At 42.6% G+C, this 19,961-nt stretch overlaps 1 protein-coding gene across 1 annotated transcript; it reads left to right on the top strand.

The window, feature by feature from the left end:
• Nucleotides 1-3,721: 3,721 nt before the first annotated feature.
• Nucleotides 3,722-16,792, top strand: PSMC6 (proteasome 26S subunit, ATPase 6). Its single transcript, XM_050954723.1, has 14 exons — nucleotides 3,722-3,863; nucleotides 4,766-4,845; nucleotides 5,206-5,245; nucleotides 5,458-5,510; nucleotides 6,754-6,821; nucleotides 7,326-7,440; nucleotides 8,423-8,510; nucleotides 9,055-9,116; nucleotides 9,206-9,329; nucleotides 9,721-9,782; nucleotides 11,264-11,384; nucleotides 11,480-11,560; nucleotides 13,775-13,846; nucleotides 14,738-16,792. The coding sequence occupies exons 1-14, from the start codon at nucleotides 3,737-3,739 to the stop codon at nucleotides 14,854-14,856; spliced, it is 1,212 nt and encodes a 403-aa protein (XP_050810680.1). The 5' UTR covers nucleotides 3,722-3,736; the 3' UTR covers nucleotides 14,857-16,792.
• The last annotated feature ends 3,169 nt before the right edge of the window (nucleotides 16,793-19,961 follow it).

The following is a 19,961-nucleotide window of genomic DNA, read 5'->3' as shown; positions in this document are numbered from 1 at the left end:
CATGCCAAAGCACTAAATGGCATTGGCATCTGCCATGCACCAATGTCAACCCACCAAACTGTTGTTAACTACTGTGCTATCCATCAAATAACACAGGAATGTGATGCGCCGGTGCTCCAAATTGTACCAGAATATAGCCATGCACCAAACCATGTCATGTAGACCACATCTGGCATCAGCTTGTGCCAGTGTTTCAATCACACATCCAACTTTTCTACAGAACAGCCACACCACACACCAAACTGTGCCACACTACAGTAGTACTATGCATTGAACTACCATCCACACACCAAACTGTGCCAGCGTACAGCGGCACCATGCACTGAACTATACAAAGCCCAGCCACAAACATACCACACAAGAACCATGCGACTGACTTCAGCTGATGGCACTCAGCATCTCTGAGGATTGGTCCTTGTATATGTTACAACCCTGACTGAAAGACTTCAGCCATGCTGTTGAAAACAACCATGCTTCACAAAACATGCTCAAGACAACTTCCACCCAGCAAGGTTATATTATGGCATCTGATCATGGCTTAACCTAGGCCCTGATCCTGCAAATACTTACGCATATGTATAAGTTTACTCCCATCCTATTGAACTCATGGATAAAGAATTTTGCAGGATTGGACCAAGGTTTGTATTGTAAACATGTTGAGGATGGGGACAAACCAAGAGTCGGCACCTCACTGTTCGAAACTAGTTTCAAAAATTGTTACATGTCTTTGTGTGGACTGGTCCAATAGGAGTCAATAATTTTTACTGTTTATCTATAAACTACTAAGTAAAGCAATACATTCTTTCTTTATAATGACCTAGATTTCTCACTGTGCGCGTCATCAGCAGGCAGAACCCTGACACAATCATTCTGTGGAAAGCAGCAGGTAGAGTGTGATAATGTACAAAATGAGTAATTCTACAGAGGTCACTCACCTGTTGCAACTGAAACCTTAGTGCAACTCTGATGCTTCCTTGACTGCACTGTAGTTAAAGAATGTCTTTGTTGGTTTACCTGCAATTGACTCTTCACTATGCAAATTACATTTAAGTCATTTGGTTATTCATTTAATTGTTATATTATAAAACTGATACTATGTGCTTTTACCACACCCATCATCTGAGGACTCAAAGCACCTCACAACTTCCCAGTAAAAATGGGAAATAAAAATAGCCTTTCCTTTACAAAAAGGGAAATTAAGGCACTGAAGATTAAGGCCAGTGTTTTCAACCTGGGTGCCTAAAGTTAGCCACCTAGCTCCACGTTTAGACACCCAGATAAAAGTGGTCTGGTTTTCGAAAGCACTGATCCCTCACAGCTCCCATTGACATCCTCCAGTGCTGAGCAGCACATCTGAAAACCACGTCTATTCAAGGCCGCATCCCTGCAACTGACAGCATGTGGGTGGACTGCTGTGTCCATTCAGAACCCCAGTGTCTGTAGTGAGTGCAGCAGTCTGGCCACATGGACCGCACGGGAAGATCAAGGCCTAAGGCCCAGATCCTCAGAGGTATTCAGGTGCCTGAAGTGCCCATATACCTTTGAGGATCTGGGTCTAAATGCCTAAATATGGAGTTAGATGCCTAAAGTTAGGAACCCATGTATGATAATTTTTGCCGGTGTAACTTGCCAAGGGTTAAACAATCTGTAGCCATAGAATTCAGGTCTTGTGACTCACAGTCCTGTGCTTGATCCACAGGGCCATTTTCTCACCATTTTGCTGCTCACATTTCTTGCATTTGAAGTCTTCTTGTTGTCTTCCTGTGTCTCTTGGAATTCCAATGGAAAGGTGCTCCATTAGGTTGGCATCAACACGGTGAGATGGCATGACAACTGGAAGGCCCTAACACCAAATGCAGTGGAAGTTACTTGTGACTTTCTTACCTTTCTGCCATTTTAATGACTTCTGAAGCAGCAGTGGCCAGTGAGAATCACGGTCTTCAGTGCCAGGAAGCAGGGAAAGGACTGTGGCCACTGGCCAGGGGAGGAGCCTCCAACCAGATGGCCTGTGTCTTCTGTAGATCCTAGTGGACCCACAGGGTTTGATGGTGTTGTCACAGTTCAGGGTAGCTGCATGTATATTTAACCCTTACTGGTCCAGCAAAGTCATCCACACTTAGGCTTCCAGACCCCAGTCATCACCATCTCTCTCTCCTTCCTGCCCAGCGTATTTCCAGACTGAACAGTTCCCTGCCTTCATTGTGTTATTCCTAGCAAAGGATAATCTGTGGAAGCTGGCTGACTTGCTTGCTCTTCAGAGACTAATAATGTAACTGCTCACAGTTATAAGTTACCACACAACTCTTTCTAAGTCTAACCCCCATCCTGTTCACTGACCCAGTAGGAGGTTGTCCAAGCTAGGGTAAGTCGGCTTTGGGGATTTGGGAAACCGGGCCTGTGGCTCCTCTGTGCTCTGCGTTGTGTGTCAGTGGGCATTGACGTCAGACCAAACCCACTCAGACAAACCACCAGGAATGAAGTTTTAGTCTGTAAAGAAACATAGATCAGGGTGACAGTCCAGCAGCCTCCTTTTCGCTTGCTTGCCTGGTGTTCCCAGCTTCAGTCAGCTTCCTAATGGGAAGGCAGAGGGTGCATTCTGGCAGGAACCAGGTTGTTCTCCCAACATGCCGCAATTTGTATTGCACAACTTGTAGTTCCCACTACTGCAGCTGAAGCCCAATGAAGCTTGGCCTATATAAACAAGCCTATTTTATTCTTAAGGTAAAAGCACTACAGAAAATAACATTAAAAACATACAGGAACCTATACACAATCTAAGAAGAGATTGTCTCCTCCTCATTGGTGTTGGTCCTTCCAACCCTTCCCTAAGGATTGGGGCCCTCTGTGCAACAGAGGTCCCATCCGTTTGCTGAATCAGAACAAAAAACCCAGAGCCGGTTTAAAACCAGGCTATTTCTCCAAAAATCCTTTCTGTTCCTGGTCCCAGGAGAATTCTGTCTGAACTAGTATTTGCCAACCTCGCTAGGGGGTGGCTTCAAAGAGCTGAGAACCAGAGGAATTACATCAGCATATCCACTCCTCCTAGAGAAGTTACATACAATCTCACAAGAACAATTGCATTTTTAAGACAATGGACCCAAAAGTATTAAACTCAATTTGGTAAGTTTTGTCCAGGACATTGTTACATCCATCCCAGGTGGGAAGGAGGACCCAGCCTTCTATAGGAATTATGGAAGGATAAGCCCTCCCTGAGAAAGGATTTTTGCAGAGTTTTCCTCCTATAATTAGGCACGTGTGTAAGCCCTCATAGGATTGAGGCTTAACTGCATGCCTGGGAGCGTCTCGTGCATAAAGCCAAGCAGGTTGCATAGATGGTTGTGGGATTGGGGCTGCTGGGATGAGTATTGCTGATGAGTGGCTCTTTTAAAAAAATCGATAGATTTATACAACTCTCATTTTGACAACGTTTCGAGCTCATGCATTTTTTCCACACACACGTCCCACCACCCCACCCCAACGCCCTGCGCTCCTCCCGGCTGCAGCCCGCGTAGTGCTGCCCCTGCCCTGCAATTTGCCTCCCTTTCCTGACAGAGAGACGGCGCTAGGACCGCGGGGGAATGGGTGCGCGGCCGGCGGTGAGCAGAGCGGCGCCCCGCTGGAGGTGCCGTTCCCCTCCGCGGCGGCAGGGGGCGCTGTCCGCCCGGGCGGCGGGCGGGCGTGCGGGCGTGCGCGGGGCGGGGGCAGGTGGCGGCGCGCGGCCCTGCCCCCGGCGGCCATGGCCCTTCCCGGCATTCCCTATGAGCGGCGCCTGCTCATCATGGCGGACCCGCGAGACAAGGCGCTGCAGGATTACCGCAAGAAGCTGCTGGAGCACAAGGAGATCGATGGGCGCCTCAAGGAGTGTGAGCGCCGGGGGGCCGGGGGGGCGGGGCCGCTGCCCGGCCGCAGCGCTGGGTCATCGGCCGGGGCCGCGGGGCAGCTGGGCGGGGGGGCGAGCGGAGCGGAGCGGAGCGGCCCGGGGCCCTGGAGTGGGAAGCGGGCGGAGGGAGGGGGGAGCGGTTCCGAAGGGGGAAGCTCTTGGCCCACTTGGGGCGGGGGGCCGGTAGCGCCTGTGCTGCGGCCCCTGGGTATCCGGGGAGGCTGGGCTGGGGGTCGGGCCCTGATCCGGGGGGGCGGGTTGATCCCCTCCATAGGGAATCCCCACCAAGGGGGGACATGTCCGGGCCCAAGGGTTCCAGCCCCCGCTTCCCCCCGCCCATTGGTTATTAGGCAGGGAGGGGTTAGGCCCCTCTGAGCTAACTCTCTTCACCCTGGGGCAGGGATATAGGCGTATTGACAAGCGATTGAAGACCCTTGTTTTTGTGCTGGGCTTAGCCTAGGATACCTGGTCTGCAAGCCAGAGATAATGGCTGGGTGTCTGTTCTGGGATAGAGTTACTGCTATTAGCAAAAAGCAACGAAGAGTCCTGTGGCACCTTATAGACTAACAGAAGTATTGGAGCATGAGTTTTCATTGGTGAGTACGTATTAGGTGTTCACCCACGAAAGCTCATGCTCCAATGCTTCTGTTAGTCTATAAGGTGCCACAGGACTTTTTGTCGCTTTTTACAGATCCAGGCTAACACGGCTACCCCTCTGATACTTGCTACTAGCAAGAATAGCTCATTGCCGATTCTCCTGTATTGATTTTACCCAGAAACTGTTAAATGCAGTTATATCAGCTCCGCCAATTGTCTGGCTCTTGCACTTGGTTTCTAGTGGATTAAAGGCACACCAAACCCTTTTCTTTTCCTTTTTTTTTTTAGTAAGGGAACAACTGAAAGAACTTACCAAGCAGTATGAAAAATCTGAAAATGACCTCAAGGCTTTGCAAAGTGTTGGACAGGTATGCAGTGATGACACAACTGTGTATGGCACTGTGCGGTAGGTGAACTGTGCTTAGCAAGTTATTACCACAGATGGATTTAAAATTGAAGGATATAAATGGGATATGATACCATAAGAGCAAATGTGTGCCATGGTGTGGTCTTTACAGGAGGTAAGTACACAGAGTAGGTATATTTTTAACAGTTGTTCCTGGTGTATGGGGTAATGAGAAAGAAACAGAGTAGTAGGCTTTTCTTATGGAGCAAGAAAAAGGCGTTGAAGGTTACTAGCAGAGATAGAGCTGTGAATTTATGTTAAATATTCTGTATACTAATATAATTTCATAGCTGTAGCTAATATGTTTCAATTTTTTTCATAGATTGTTGGTGAGGTTCTTAAACAGTTAACAGAAGAGAAATGTAAGTTCCCTAGGTGATATGTTTTACTTTTTTGAAACCTCTGTTTTTTAAAATAAGCCAATTAAATTATGATTTTTTAAAAAGAATGAAATAGAGCATTATTAATTAGACATTCTGAAAATACTGTATAATTGCTACTTGTTTTGCACCAGCAATTAGAGGGGTTAAAAAGAGTATGATCTTGTTTTCTCTGTCATTTTCTCTCTCTCTAGTCATTGTGAAAGCTACAAATGGACCAAGATATGTGGTTGGCTGTCGTCGTCAGGTAACTCTGCTTTGCTTGGATATTTTTAAATAGCTTGCTCCAATATTCAATTATATGTATTATAGTCATTTTTCTTGTTACACTTTTAAAGTTAGCAAGTTCGTACTTCACTTTTTAAGCTGCGCTTGGTTAACAACATATAGATGTGGTGCTCTCTGCACCCTTGTGATAGGTAGTGATATGCCAGGAATGCTGGAATGAATTTTTGGGAATAATAAAGCAAAGCAAAGCAGACACAGTCCAAGATGTTACTTTTTTAGTTTTTCAGTTTGATCCTTCTTATAAAGTTAAATATAAGCTATTAAGCCTATTCCAGAACCTCATTCCTTAAATGCAAGTTGATTTTGTGTGAGGGATGAAGTACCATCATGGGTCAGGAATGGTCAAAGCAACAGGAAGCACAGTGTAGGATGGGTGGGCAAACTATGGGCTGCTAGCTCCCACTGGGGTGCTGGGTTGGGGGCTGCACCACGCAGCTTGGCCTCGCTCCAGCAGTCCGGCCAGGGTGCTGGCTTTGGGTCTGGACCACACGGCTTGCCCCTGCTCTGGCCGGAGCGCTGGGTTGCGGGCTGCACCATGAGGCTCGGCCTCGCTCCAGCACTGTGTCCGGGATGCTGGGTTGGAGGCCGCACCACGTGGTTCACGGAAGCTGCAGCATGGGCCCGCTCCAGCTCCTACGCTCTCCAATGGGAGCTGCAGGGGTGGTGCCTGCGGATGGGCAGCATGCAGAGCTGCCTGACTGCGCCTCCACATAGGAGCTTGCAGCTGCTTCCGGGAGCCACTTGAGGTAAGCGCCGCTGAGAACCTGCCCCCTTATCCCCCTCCTGCCCTCCAAACCCCTGACTCCCAGCCCAGAGCACCCTCCTACACCCAAACTCCTCATTCCAAGCCCCACCCCAGAGCCCGCACCCCAACCCCAATTTTGTGAGCATTCACAGCCCGCCGTACAATTTCTATTCCCTGATGTGGCCCTTGGGCCAAAAAGTTTGCCCACCCCTGGTGTAGGAAGACGTGGTCAGCAAAACTGCCTGCCCGAATTGCAGTGGTAGTGAAACCACTAGATTCCCCTTGATCAGCTCTCTTCACTTGTCCGAGGGAGAAGGGAAGGTCACCATCTGAATCCTTGCTGAGACTAAACACTTTTTGTGTCATACCAAACAAGAACAATTACTACAGAAATATAGAATTCCATCACTTTGCTGGTTGAGTCAATTTCTAATAGAAAAATCTCTTGTGAAACTAGCTTGACAAAAGTAAGTTGAAGCCTGGGACAAGAGTTGCTCTGGACATGACCACACTAACTATTATGAGGTAAGCTTTTGCCACCAAGATTTTTTTTTTCTTTATGTGAAGGATAGAGTTGATCTAAATATGTTGCAGATATTACATATGAATAATAAATCTTGTACTGCTTTAAAAATTCTTCCAAATACATATATACATTATGGGCAAATACTTCCATGGTGGTCTAACAGATCTATGAGAGCTGATCATAATTTTTTGTTTGAAATTACTTTTTAATCAAAACAAACTTCTATGGGAAATGTCTGTTTTTGTCAAAGTTTGGGGTATCTTACTGAATTCCCCCCTCCCCCAAAGTTTCATTTTTGAAAAGTTTCTGACTGCTAGTCTTCAAGTTTTATTGCAAAGATAAAAAAAAATGTTTATTACAAAATTTTGAGGGAAAGTTTTGTCAATTTTTCACAGGGGAAACAAGCATTTGCCAATCAGCACTAATTTATTTAAATGATTGAGTATACAGTGTTTGCAGAATGAAAAGATAACATCGGTTTTATTAATACTCAAATGCTACAGGTACTTGCCAAGGGAAGTGGATCCATTGGTTTACAATATGTCTCATGAAGATCCTGGGAATGTTTCTTATTCTGAGATTGGAGGGTTATCGGAACAAATCAGGGAGCTAAGAGAGGTACTGAATGTTTAATTACTGAAATACGTACTGAATAGAGGTATCTGCTCTGAGGAAAAATTGTACTTCATGTTGTGCCAGGTGGGTTGAAAGGTCTAAGAAGTCTAATACATGCTATTTAAAGATGTTCAGGAAAGGTTTATATACTGATAGTTTTCTGACGGGATGGGGAGGGTTTTCCTTTCCATGCCATAAATGTGTAGATAATTATGTTATATCATGGTTTTTAATCTTAAACAATCATGAGACCAGATATTAAAGAATAGCATTATTTGCACCTTATTAACTTCATGTAGGAAGGAGAGCTTTTAGGACACTATTTAAAAATACTTTTTGATCTCCGTTAATGTACATAGTGGTCAACATAGCCTCTGAAAGAACAGGGGCCTATACCAGATTGCAGATAATCTGGCTCTGAGGAATATAACGTGCACGTCTGCAATTCAGGTACAAGAGGGTGTGGAGTTGCAAATGAGATGAACATTGGGAGGCTAGGCGAAAATAGATGGGTTTGAAGGATGCTTCCAAGTCGAGGGGGTGTCATGAAGTAAAAGTGCAACACACGGTGGACGAGAACGAGAAAGGGTCAAATTCTAGTCTTTGCACTACAGTAACTATTGAAATGAGTTACTCTGAATATTCATGTGTATGACTGGGGGCAGAACTTTGTCCAAAGGAGCAAGTTACAGGAAGGTTTTAGACAAGATGTTGAAGGGATTGGAATAAGTTGTGCAGATCCTCATATTTAATCCATAAAACAGGCAAAGGAAAAACTCCCTGACAGCATTTCTATAGCTAACTCTTTCTGATCCTATATAAAGAGATTGTACTTGCTGGGATTAGTAGTGTCTTCTAGAAGAAAAGAATGAAGATGTTATTGGGAAATCCATACCTATATATTGTACCATAGCATCTAAGCATACAGTAAATAGTAAAGGATCTCCTTTAAAACTAAACATTACTTACCTGCCTCTTTTCTCAGGTAATAGAGTTACCGCTTACAAATCCAGAATTATTTCAGCGTGTGGGAATTATACCTCCAAAAGGCTGCTTGCTGTATGGCCCACCAGGTGAGTACACGTCTGTAGCTGCCTTTCATTTCCAGTTTTGAGTTCTGTCCATAATTAAGGCAGAATGAGACTTCGTGTCCATAAACCTATAATCTAGGTATCTGAATTTCAGTTCTCCTTAAAACAGTGGTCTCAAAACTTTTTACCTTGCACCCCCCTTTCCCATGTCCATGCCCCCCTGGGGCCAGGAGCGAGGATGCATCTCAGAGTGGGGGATGTGGACAGGGATAAGGGGGCCATAGCTGGGGGTGGGGCCAGAGCCCCCCTGGGTGTGGAGCCAGCAGCTGGGGAACAGGGACGGAGCTGGCTGGCACTCGCTCCCTGCTCTCTGTGGGGGGTGGCCTGGGCTCCAGCTGCGCACCCCTAAATGTTCCTCCGCTTCACAGTTTGGAGGCCTCTGCCTTGCAAAATAATTAGTGCTGAGCTGCCCTCCTTGGAAACCTGTTGCTGTATTCTGTTGTTCTTCTACCCTTGAAATATATTTCAGTCTGTAACTTTAGCGATTGGTCTACAAGTTGAACAGCTTCATTCTCTGTCTGTCCAGGTACTGGGAAAACACTACTAGCCAGAGCTGTTGCAAGCCAACTGGACTGCAATTTCTTAAAGGTAAAACGACGTCATTCTTTTCAAATAATGATGGTCCCTCTAGTTGTGCTTCAGTCTGTTTGCTCATGATACCTGTTCATTTTCAACAGGTCGTGTCTAGTTCTATTGTAGACAAGTACATTGGTGAAAGCGCTCGGTTGATCAGAGAAATGTTCAACTATGCCAGAGATCATCAGCCATGTATCATTTTCATGGACGAAATAGATGCTATTGGTAAGGCTAATGAACTGTAAGATGGCTAAAGTCTCTTGTGATTTTATTTAAGCCAGCTCTGAAGTAATAGTCTTGCTTTTCTTAAAAAGATTAATATGAAGTTGATTGTCAGGGAACCTTTCTGTGCGGAATGAACAGGGTAGAGGAGATATCTCCTTTCAACTTGCTTCTGGAGCCCATTACAGCTAACTTAAAATGAGACCTGTTTGTATTTGACTTGGATCTTTGACCAAGATACGTGGTACTCTTAAACATGCATTTAACTTTACCTAACACTTAATTTGATTTGTAGTACTTTAACATTTATTTAGCTCAGAAACCCTTTTGATCCTTTAAAAAAAAAAAAAAAAAAAAAAGTACAAGTAACTTCCAAATTTAATATATATTATAGGTGGCCGTCGTTTCTCTGAGGGAACTTCAGCTGATAGAGAAATTCAGAGAACTCTAATGGAGGTAAATGTCTAATATGTAATCTTTTCCGGTAAAGTGAAAAATAGATGTGCAAATCCATATATTATCCAGATTGTTGGAACGGCTGCTGTGCTAATGTTGTGTTTAAAAGTGAACTGAGATACCTCACTTAAAAAAAAATGCAGTTGGAGATCCAAAATACATAGGCTATGGATTTGTATGTAATTAACATCAAAGTGATTTGAGAGCATTTATCTGCCAAGACTCGAGCTCAGGTGTAACAAGGTCCTCTGCCTGCCCTTCTTCCTGGGGCCCTCTGCTGCCCCAATAAAGCACAAAGAGGCTTCTCCTTCTGCAGCACCTGTGGCTTTATTTACACATTTCTCCCACCACCAGTGATATACTATATACAGCTTGAAGGCCTTACAATCTCCTCTTCTACCCAGAATCTGCCCTCAGCCCAGAAACTGACCTTACCCTGACCATCTCCTCCTTCTGGCTGCCAGCCAGCCTTTATAGCCCTTGAACCCTCAGGTCCACAGGTGCAGCCAGTTCTAAAGGCCAGGCACCAGACTTCTCTCCAGCCCCAATCTATTTCCCCTGATTGGGGCTGGCTGAGCAGGAGCTAATTAGGTGCCTTTGCACCAGCAACCTGCTACATCAGCCTTCTGCGCTTTGTCCACAAGAACTGACTACACCGACACTTAACGCACCTTGTTTAGGTGTTGGAGGACATCATCTCTTTCAAGGGAAAAACCTCTTTGCAGGTTAGAGGCTTTCTGTTCAAAAGATATCTAAAGTTAACAACACACATTGTCATCAATTTGGGATAGTAAATACATTGGTGAACTAAGGTAATTGGAAATGGAACACTCAAGCATGTTAAGAGAATTAAAAACAAAACCCAGTAACACAATTCTTGGTAAGAATTCTAGGTCTGATTGGTGTGTGTGATCCCACTGGTCAGATTTATGTTTTCTCAGCCCAGAAAGAATGCATATTAAGCAAATATATCTGCCTCACTTGTAGTATAAAATAATCACAAAGAATAGAGGTGTGAGTTTTCCATAGCAGAACTGGATATGTCTAATGAAGTGTCTTCAGGGGCGACTGAATATTCTAGGGGCTGTTCTGCAAACATAGTTTGTGTGAATCATCCTATATTGAAAGTATAACTGCCAATCACTGGCTTTTAGTATTTGGAGGAAAAAAGAGAGAATGCAAGGTGACTAGAATGTTGCAATCTTCCATTTTTGAGCTGTTTTGTTCCTACTTTTTGTCCAATTTTTTCTTTTTTTAGAGTTTTCCTTTATGGAATATATGGGGAGCTGTGGTATTCTTGGATCATCACGCTTAAGAATCGAGTAGCATTGTTTTAGGATTGTTTCCATCGATCTTTTTATCTGTAATGATCATAGTGAAAATGAAGTGTGTGGAAGATAGTGTGAGCTATTTAGATTTATGAACATGTTAAGTTTTTTTTAAAAATTCCTTGTTTTTTAAAAAAAGTCAATTTCCTCTAGTTATTGAATCAGATGGATGGATTTGACACTCTGCACAGAGTTAAAATGATCATGGCTACAAATAGACCAGACACTTTGGATCCTGCATTGCTGCGTCCTGGAAGACTGGATAGAAAAATCCGTGAGTTGACATCTTCATTCTTAAGCGCATGTGTAATTCTGAATTACCCTTGTTCACCCATTTTAATTAAAAAAACCCCAACCCTCTCTTTTTAGATATTGATTTACCAAATGAACAAGCCAGATTAGATATATTGAAGATTCATGCAGGTCCTATCACTAAACATGGTGAAATAGGTAAGTACACGAGCTGCTTAAATATTTCTCCTGAGTGTAAAAGTGAGGGGGAAGGTGAATTGGTTACTGGTTACCCTAACACCACCTTCCCAAAAACGTTCCTCAGTATTTCTTAAATAGATCCATTGGTGAACCTCACTTTGTAAAAATATGAGGGTTAGGGATGTAGTAGCCCTCCTAAATTTGGCTACGAATCAGAGAAACTGTCTGATTTACATCAGGTTGGACTCTTTCCATTGTATAATGGAATGCCTTGCTGTAAGCAAACATTCCCATTTGTCAAAAAAATTAAACCTTAGAACCATATATGGGTCTGAGAACAAACAAGGGTATTTCTGTCCAAAAGGAAAACTCTGAAAGCTATGAGCAATTGAAAAGTGGGTTTTACATGGAAATCTTTTAAATTACAGTAGTATTGCTGTTAGGTTGTGCTGTAACTGTGGCTTGAAAAAGAATGCACTTGCCATTAAGGAGTAGGGCAAATTTTATCTGGGACAGGGGTGGGAGAGGCAGCTGTACCGTGAAACTGACAAGATTCTGGTCAGTTATGTTACTGCAGACTGACCAGAATCTTGTTGGCTTCCCTCTGAGATTGCCTTGAGGAAATCTGTGAGAAGCAGCTGAGACACTGTGAAGTTATCAGGAACTTGGGGTGGGGTGGAGAAGAGGACTTGAAAACAGGGAGGAAAAGAGACTGAGAATAGCACACCTCTTCACTACTGATGGAGGGCTTTTTCCCTGCCTGTTTCCAAGAGATGTGAGATGGGAAGAGGAAGAGTCTCCCCCTCACAGGAAGAAGAGAGAGGAGCTCAGTTTCAGACACCAACTAGCTAAAGCTGATACAAAAGAGAACTGTGACGTTGAATCCAGATAGCACCCTGAAAGGAACCCCAGCATACCCTTTTCAAGAAACCAGATAGGAGCATGAGCGGTACTAAGCTCTTTAGCAAGATACTGTCTAGTTCAGGGGTTGGCAACCTTTCAGAAGTACTGTGCTGAGTCTTCATTTATTCACTTTAATTTAAGGTTTCGCGTGCCAGTAATACATATTAATGTTTTTAGAAGGTCCCTTTCTATAAGTCTATAATATATAACTAAACTATTGTTGTATGTAAAGCAAATAAGGTTTTTAAAATGTTTAAGAAGCTTCATTTAAAATTAAATTTAAAATGCAGAGCCCCCCGGACCGGTGGCCAGGACCCGGGCAGTGTGAGTGCCATTGAAAATCATCTCACGTGCCGCAGGTTGCCTACCCCTGGTCTAGTTCTTGGACCCAGTGTGAGGGACACCTGTTTTTGTATCACTGTCTGGTCAGTAGGTGTCAGACGTCTCAAGCCTTAGCTGTAACTTTTTAAAATTCTTTGTGAAGATAAGTAATCTGCAAACTGGTTCCATTTTTGTGATCTTACAAATGTATGTAGATTTGTTAGACTGGAATGCCAGTTAATTACGGTAATGATATAGCTACAGCTCAGGTGGAAATATTAGTCCCATGTTTTCAGATTTTTAACATAAAATAAAAATACCATTTCAGCTAATGTGTCTTGTGGTGTTCATAATGAAAAGGGAAAGTATTATGACAAGTTTTTGGTAAAAATCAGATTTGTGGTTTAAGATACTTGAATTTAAAAGTTATGGAAAAAATGGATTTGTTAATTCAGACACTCAGTATCTTATATCCCCAACTCAAAACTGAATATGCAGTCAAAAATTTGCTGGAAATCTGAATGCACAGAACTTGTGAACTTATACCCTAGAAACTGTAACCTAGCTACACACTTTATGGGTGTGTAATAATAGAGGATAGTGCTTTTAACACTTTTTTTTTTTTTTTTTTCTTGAAAGCCCATTGGCCTAGGGGGCCAAGTTACGGTTATTGTGGGACTAATAAATGTTGAAATTATTTTTATTCATATGCATCTAAATCTCAGCTATAACACTGATTTAATGTACATCTTTTATATTTAATTCTGGTATATGTACGTTAAAATTAGTAATTTTTAAATAAAATAAACCCAGAATAATTATATCTAGAGTTGTATGTTAATGGAGGAATAACATAAATACAATCATTAAGGTAGCTAACTTTTTCACTTGCACTGAGAAGCAAAGTAGAAGCAAAGTTCAGGGTTTTTTTATAGCTGAAGTTGCACTACAATGGAACACATACTACATTGTACTTCTAGTTAATTGGCATTCTTGTTTTGTTAATAGATTATGAAGCAATTGTGAAGCTTTCAGATGGCTTTAATGGAGCGGATTTGAGAAATGTCTGTACTGAAGCAGGTAAGAGGCTCCTCACTCACTTGTATTCATTTGCTCGGTTCATTTTCATGTGCTGAATCTTGCTATAAACATTAAATATTCATGATTAGTTTCTCTGATCTGTTCTTAGTATAATAGATGAGCATGAGGTTTATAAACGTTTCATTGTTTTAAATGCATTCATTCTTGAGGGTTGTCTAGCATTTACATTTTTTACATCAGTGGCTGGAAACTTAGGTTAACATAATAGTGAGTTTCACTGGTAAGTTTCAAAGCACTTTTAAAAATTGATCCCTTGAAACTGGCATTGTGGTCAAATGCACACTGGAAAGGATCTGTATATATGCCCATACACCTTAAAAGTGTGAGGAGAAGTAGTAAAATGAAATTCCCTGAAACTGGATGAAAATCTGCTTTTTTAAAATATTTCTTTACAGCTTATACCGGTACAGAAGGTAGTACAGAAAATGAGTTTTGGGGAGATCTCTCCCCCCCTTCCTCCCCCCACCCCCACATGTTCCTGCCTTTCTCTTCTTGAGAAAATATTGTCCACTCAGGGCTTGTCTACACTAGGAAGCCATCTGGTATAGCTGTAATGGAATAATTATACCTCTATAGCTAAGCTGATATAACAGCCCTGTGTGGATGCTTCTTGCCTGAATGAAAGTGACTTTATTCCAGAATAATTACTCTGTTTCCAAACATGTCTGAGGTGCATGAAAAGAAATACAAAACTGATTAAGTTACTTGCTGAATCTCCATATTGAGTATGTAACTTTTAACTTTGATCCTTTATAATGTTTTTAATTATAAAGCGATGGATTTTATGGAATGTTTCAGTTCTATATTATTGCTGCTAGTAACACTAACTCTCTGTAAATATCTAGCAATTTCTCAAATTGTTCTTCATAGGTATGTTTGCAATTCGTGCTGATCATGACTTCGTAGTTCAGGAAGACTTCATGAAAGCTGTTAGAAAAGTAGCTGATTCTAAGAAGCTGGAGTCTAAACTGGATTACAAACCTGTTTAAATTAACCACATAGTTAATGATCGACTGCACAGAAGATATTGGATTAATGTATAGAAGAAAAGAAATAATGTACCTCTTGGCTATGATCTTATTACAAGTGTATGTATAACACCATAAGCAAGTAATTGATGCTTGTTACAAGTCAGTTACAGAAGTGTGTTCTGTACAGTTCTGAAAATGTGGCATTCATTGCAGCCCAAGTTAAGGAGTGAGATGTGTTCTCATAACAATTACTGTGTGAACTTATAAACATACCCAAATGGTTGAACTTAGCAAATTTTAAGAAAGTCAGTGCATTTCCTGGCATTTTATATCATTTTCCTTTAAACAGTTGAATAAAACTTCTTTAAGTCTTTCATATGTACCTCCTCTCTACCTCTTTAGATAAGAGCATTCATTATAGTTCTTTAGGTACTTAAAGTGCTACTTATCTCTGATATTAATGATCATGTTCCGTTTAGGCATGTATTTTGATAAACAATCTATACAAAATTCTCTACTGGTAAAACTGGTGTGTCAGATACAATGTACCTAAAACACAAGTTAGGAAATGTAATCTAAGGAACTCTTAATAGTGTGTAACAATTTCATGTTGCCTGTCCATGTGGAAGAGGGTAGGGTACTGTTTTTGTTTTAAGATTCTACTGTTGAAACTTGGAACTAAAACTTAATGCATTTTAAGCAATGATCATTTAACTAAACAATATTTGTTATAGCCTGATTTCGGTTAGCACAATTCTTTTCAAAAGCTTCATATATACTTCTCTGAAAGTGCCACACTCCTAAATGTTTGTAGGTAGCCTACACGGCCAAATGACATTTTGATTTTATAAAAACCATGTAACTCATGTTTAAAGAATAACAACAGTATCAGGGCCTCAATCTAGAACTACTAAAACTGTCCAGCAGGTCGGGTTTAATTTATTTTGGTTTAGACACCTTTGTAAAAACAGCTCTCCTCCCACTAGGCGATTCAAGTCACTTTTTAAAATATGTCTCTCACTCCACCTTCCCAGATGTCATTTCTGACATATAGCAACTGAGACTGTCCTCCATAAAATAGTAAGATTGTAGCATCTAAACGACACTGTTTTGGTAGTGGCAGAGAGGTATGGAATACACAGGGCTAAGTATTGTTCCGCTGTGGATTGTAACGCGCCAGAATTTGGCCCGCTGCCTAATACCTCCACATGTACTGGGAACTGTTTACTGCAGCTGCTAATTTGAGGAATCATTCAAGCACCATAAAAAAGCTTTAACTCAGAAGCCAAGGAATGCTTTGTTCATGCAGTCCAGCACATTGCATCAATGTGGATTTTTTTTCATTCCACTTTTGATGTGTGTAGGGAAACGTTTTCCATAGTGCTTGTATTTTACTTCAACTTTTAGGGAAATTTTACGAACATCACCAGAGTGATGCTTCTGTATGTATTAAGACTCCATTTTTTGGCCACTTCTGACTACCCCAACTCGATTATTCTGTGCCTATCCAATTCACAAACAAGTTAGAAGATTCTAAAAATTTTCTAAAGCCATGCCATTTTAGTTTGCCTTATGTGCTAGTACAGAATGAACTGTAGTACTATCCTTGTTAAAACCACAAAAGAGCTTTTAATAAACTAATTTAAAATACAGAACTACTACAATGCACAGGCAACAGTATTTTGATAAGTGGATACAACAAGCTAATGATTGTCATTACATATGAAAGAGCATGCACGTTTCTCAATGTAATAGTAAAACAGGCTTGTACAGCATTACCTTGTCTATAGTGTCAGTGGTATAAATGTCAGTGTTAATTTATTTCCATCATGAAACCACTCTGAATAGGGCTAGATGTCAATATGCATGGTTAAATGCTGCTGTTACAGAAAGTCTAAATGTATTCAGAAACAATTAGATGAAAGTTTAATAAAATTGAATAGATCTACAGTCATCTTAGAATATATACAAATTTTGTTACATGAGTTTGGAGAGGATGAATGGGATAGGTAGAGAAACTGATTCCTAGATCACTACAATCTAACTAAAACGCTCTTATTAAGCTCAAGCTAAAACATAGCATGTTACAAAGGTCCATATATCTCTTGTGCATATAACTGAATGTCTGTCTGCTGTTTTTTCATAGAATCTAGGACTGGAAGGGAGCTCGAGAGGTCATCGAGTCCAGTCCCCTGCCCGATGGCAGGACCAAATACTGTCTAGATCATCCCTGATAGACATTTATCTAACCCACTCTTAAATATCTCCAGAGACGGAGATTCCACAACCTCCCTAGGCAATTTATTCCAGTGTTTAGCCACCCTGACAGTTAAGAACTTTTTCCTAATGTCCAACCTAAACCTTCCTTGCTGCAGGTTAAGCCTGTTGCTTCTTGTTCTATCCTTAGAGGCTAAGATGAACAAGTTTTCTCCCTCCTCCTTATAACACTTTTAGATACATGAAAACAGCTATCATGTCCCCTCTCAGTCTTCTCTTTTCCAACCTAAACAAACCCAATTCTTTCAGCCTTCCTTCATAGGTCATGTTCTCTAGACCTTTAATGATTCTTGTTGCTCTTCTGTGGACCTTCTCCAATTTCTCCAAATCCTTTCTGAAATGGGGTGCCCAGAACTGGACACAATACTCCAGTTGAGGCCTAACCAGCGCAGAGTAGAGCAGAAGAATGACTTCTTGTATCTTGGTCTCAACACACCTGTTAATGCATCCCAGAATCATGTTTGCTTTTTTTTTTTTTTTTTTGCAACAGCATCCCACTGGGTTGTTTTTGTTTTTTTTGCTAATACACTTCTACCCTGATATAATGCTGTCCTCGGGAGCCAAAAAATCTTACCCCGTTATAGGTGAAACTGTGTTATATCAAAATTGCTTTGATCTGCCAGAGTGCGCAGCTTCGCACGGCCGGAGCACTGCTTTACGCCGTTATATCCGAATTTGTTATGTTGGGCTGCGCTGTATCAGGGTAGAGGTGTACCTAAGTTGTTTTGGTCACTTCACTATGAACAAACCTTCCCTTCAGCATTGAGGTCAGTTGACATATTTGGTTCCTGACTCTGAAGGAGAGAAAATAGGCAAAATTTGTTCAAGTGAGGTGGCAAGAGCAGAATACAGTAGAACCCCATTTGTCTGACTCTCCATATTCTGGCTCTCTGCAGCAACCAAACAGCCAGGACTCCAGGGGCAGAAGTGGGTGAGTTCTCCTGTGGCTGCTAGAGGGAGCTGCAGCAATGCACTTTCCCATTCTCTTGATTTTTGATTATCTGTTCTGACCCCAGTCTCAGTTAGATCGGAAAAATGGGGTTCTGCTTTAGTTATTTCCTTCTGAAGGGTAGTGCCTACGGGTAATGTCTTTGCTGCAACTACACACTCACAGCTGGCCTGTGTCAACTGACTTTGGCTTGTGGGGCTCAGACTACAGAGCTGTAAAACTGCTACGTAGATGTTTGGGCTGAGGCTGGAGCCCAGGCTCTGGGACCGTCCCCCTTTGTGGGGGTCCCAGAGCTTGAGCTCCAGTCTGTGCCCAAATGCCTACGTGGCAGTTTTACAACCCTGCTGTCTGAGCCCCACAAGCCTGAGTCAAGTTAGTTGCAATGTAAACGTACCTCAAGAGGCCCAGTCATAGGCCAGGATGCTCCTGGGCTAGGTGCTGTACATGCAGTGAACAAAGAAACAATTCCTGCCCCAAAGAGTTTACAATCTAAGTAAAGGATGAGAAAATAGGTGAGCATAGCTGGGGTGGACAAGGAAACATTGAGCCCATGCTGGTCAGCATGATAGGCAGGGATTACAGCTGCCCATTTGCCTGTTTATTTGTAGGCATAGTAGTAACAGTTTGAAGGAGGACAATGCTATAGCTTTGTGGATATTTACAGGGAGCTCCTCCCACAGATGAGGCAGTGCTGGGGTAAACACAAAGGGGAAAATTTAACAAATGAGTTATTCAGGCTGGTATCATTGGCTGATCAGAGTAGGAGTTGATACCTTTATAGCACATGAAATGACAGGTAGGTAATGATAGGTTGTGAAAGTGAGGACGAGTAGGTGTATGTATGGTACAGTGAAGAAAGGAGAGCCAGTGGTAGTACTCAGAGAGGAGTGATGGTAAAAAGCAATCAGCTAGGTCTTTTCAGCAACATGTTGAATAGATCTGTGAGGCAAGATTGCATTTGTCAAGGTCCGAGGACAGTAATTGAGATACAAGATATCGGGAGCCTGGTTGTGAGTTTTGCTGTGTGGATGGATAGGTAAGGCTGTGTCTTAGAGACACTATGCAGAAGAAATTGGGGAGATTTAGGGACAGCCTGGATGTCAGGACCTAGAGAAAGGACTAAGTCAAAGATGACACCCAGTTTACAGGCCTGAGGGATAGGATGGTGGTATTGTCCACAATGATTGAGGTAGGCTGGCAGGAGAATATTAGGAGTTCTGTTTTTGGCATGTTGAATTGAAGCTGATGGCTAGAGATCAGAGATGTCAGATTTTAGTGTGGGCGGAAGGAGACAGGTCTGAGACAGCCCACAATGTATTACCTGGGCTGCAGGTTGAAAATCACCGCACCCAGCCCCTGCAGATCCCTATGCCCAGCACCCCCTGGCGAGAGACAGCTCTACACAGTGGGGCCAGGGCAGCCGTGACCCTGCTGCTTGGGGCCATGTGGTAGCCCAGACCCTGGATCCTGTTGCGCAGGGCCGACCAGCAGCTTGGACCTGGATGCGTGGCACCCAGCTGTGCAGCAGCCCTAACCCACACCCTGCTGTATGGGGCCAAGTGTTAGCCCTGACTCCGGACCCTGACCACCACCGTGCTGCGGTTGAAAACCACTGGTCAGGAGCATTGAAGGCAAGCAGGCAGGTCAAGGAGGATAAGGATGGTGGCAGATACTGCCTTGTTTCTTTGAATTCCCCCTCACCTGCCTGTATCCATCTTTTGTCTTATACTTAGTCCCTGCTCCATAAAGTTTACAATCTAACTTTCTGTTCTGCTTCTAGAGTGTCTGTTCCCATGGTGTTATGGTCCATGTCTAAGGCTCCTACAACATAACTAATGATAGAGGGGAGGCTCTGAGCTTTAGCCAGGGAAAGAAGCCACTAAAGTTGCAGTGGATT

The sequence above is a fragment of the Gopherus flavomarginatus genome, chromosome 5 (assembly GCF_025201925.1).
Source record: "Gopherus flavomarginatus isolate rGopFla2 chromosome 5, rGopFla2.mat.asm, whole genome shotgun sequence".
Taxonomy (NCBI): domain Eukaryota; kingdom Metazoa; phylum Chordata; order Testudines; family Testudinidae; genus Gopherus; species Gopherus flavomarginatus.
The sequence above is the reverse complement of the archived record's forward strand: the minus strand, read 5'-3'. Positions and strand labels throughout refer to the sequence as shown.

Excerpts from the sequence above, each read along its gene's own strand:
- PSMC6 (XM_050954723.1), top strand. The coding sequence starts at position 3,737 with ATGGCCCTTCCCGGCATTCCCTATGAGCGGCGCCTGCTCATCATGGCG. Across the intron at positions 5,511-6,753 it reads TGGTTGGCTGTCGTCGTCAG|CTTGACAAAAGTAAGTTGAA; the intron begins GTAACTCTGCTT and ends TTGTGAAACTAG. Across the intron at positions 7,441-8,422 it reads AAATCAGGGAGCTAAGAGAG|GTAATAGAGTTACCGCTTAC; the intron begins GTACTGAATGTT and ends CTCTTTTCTCAG.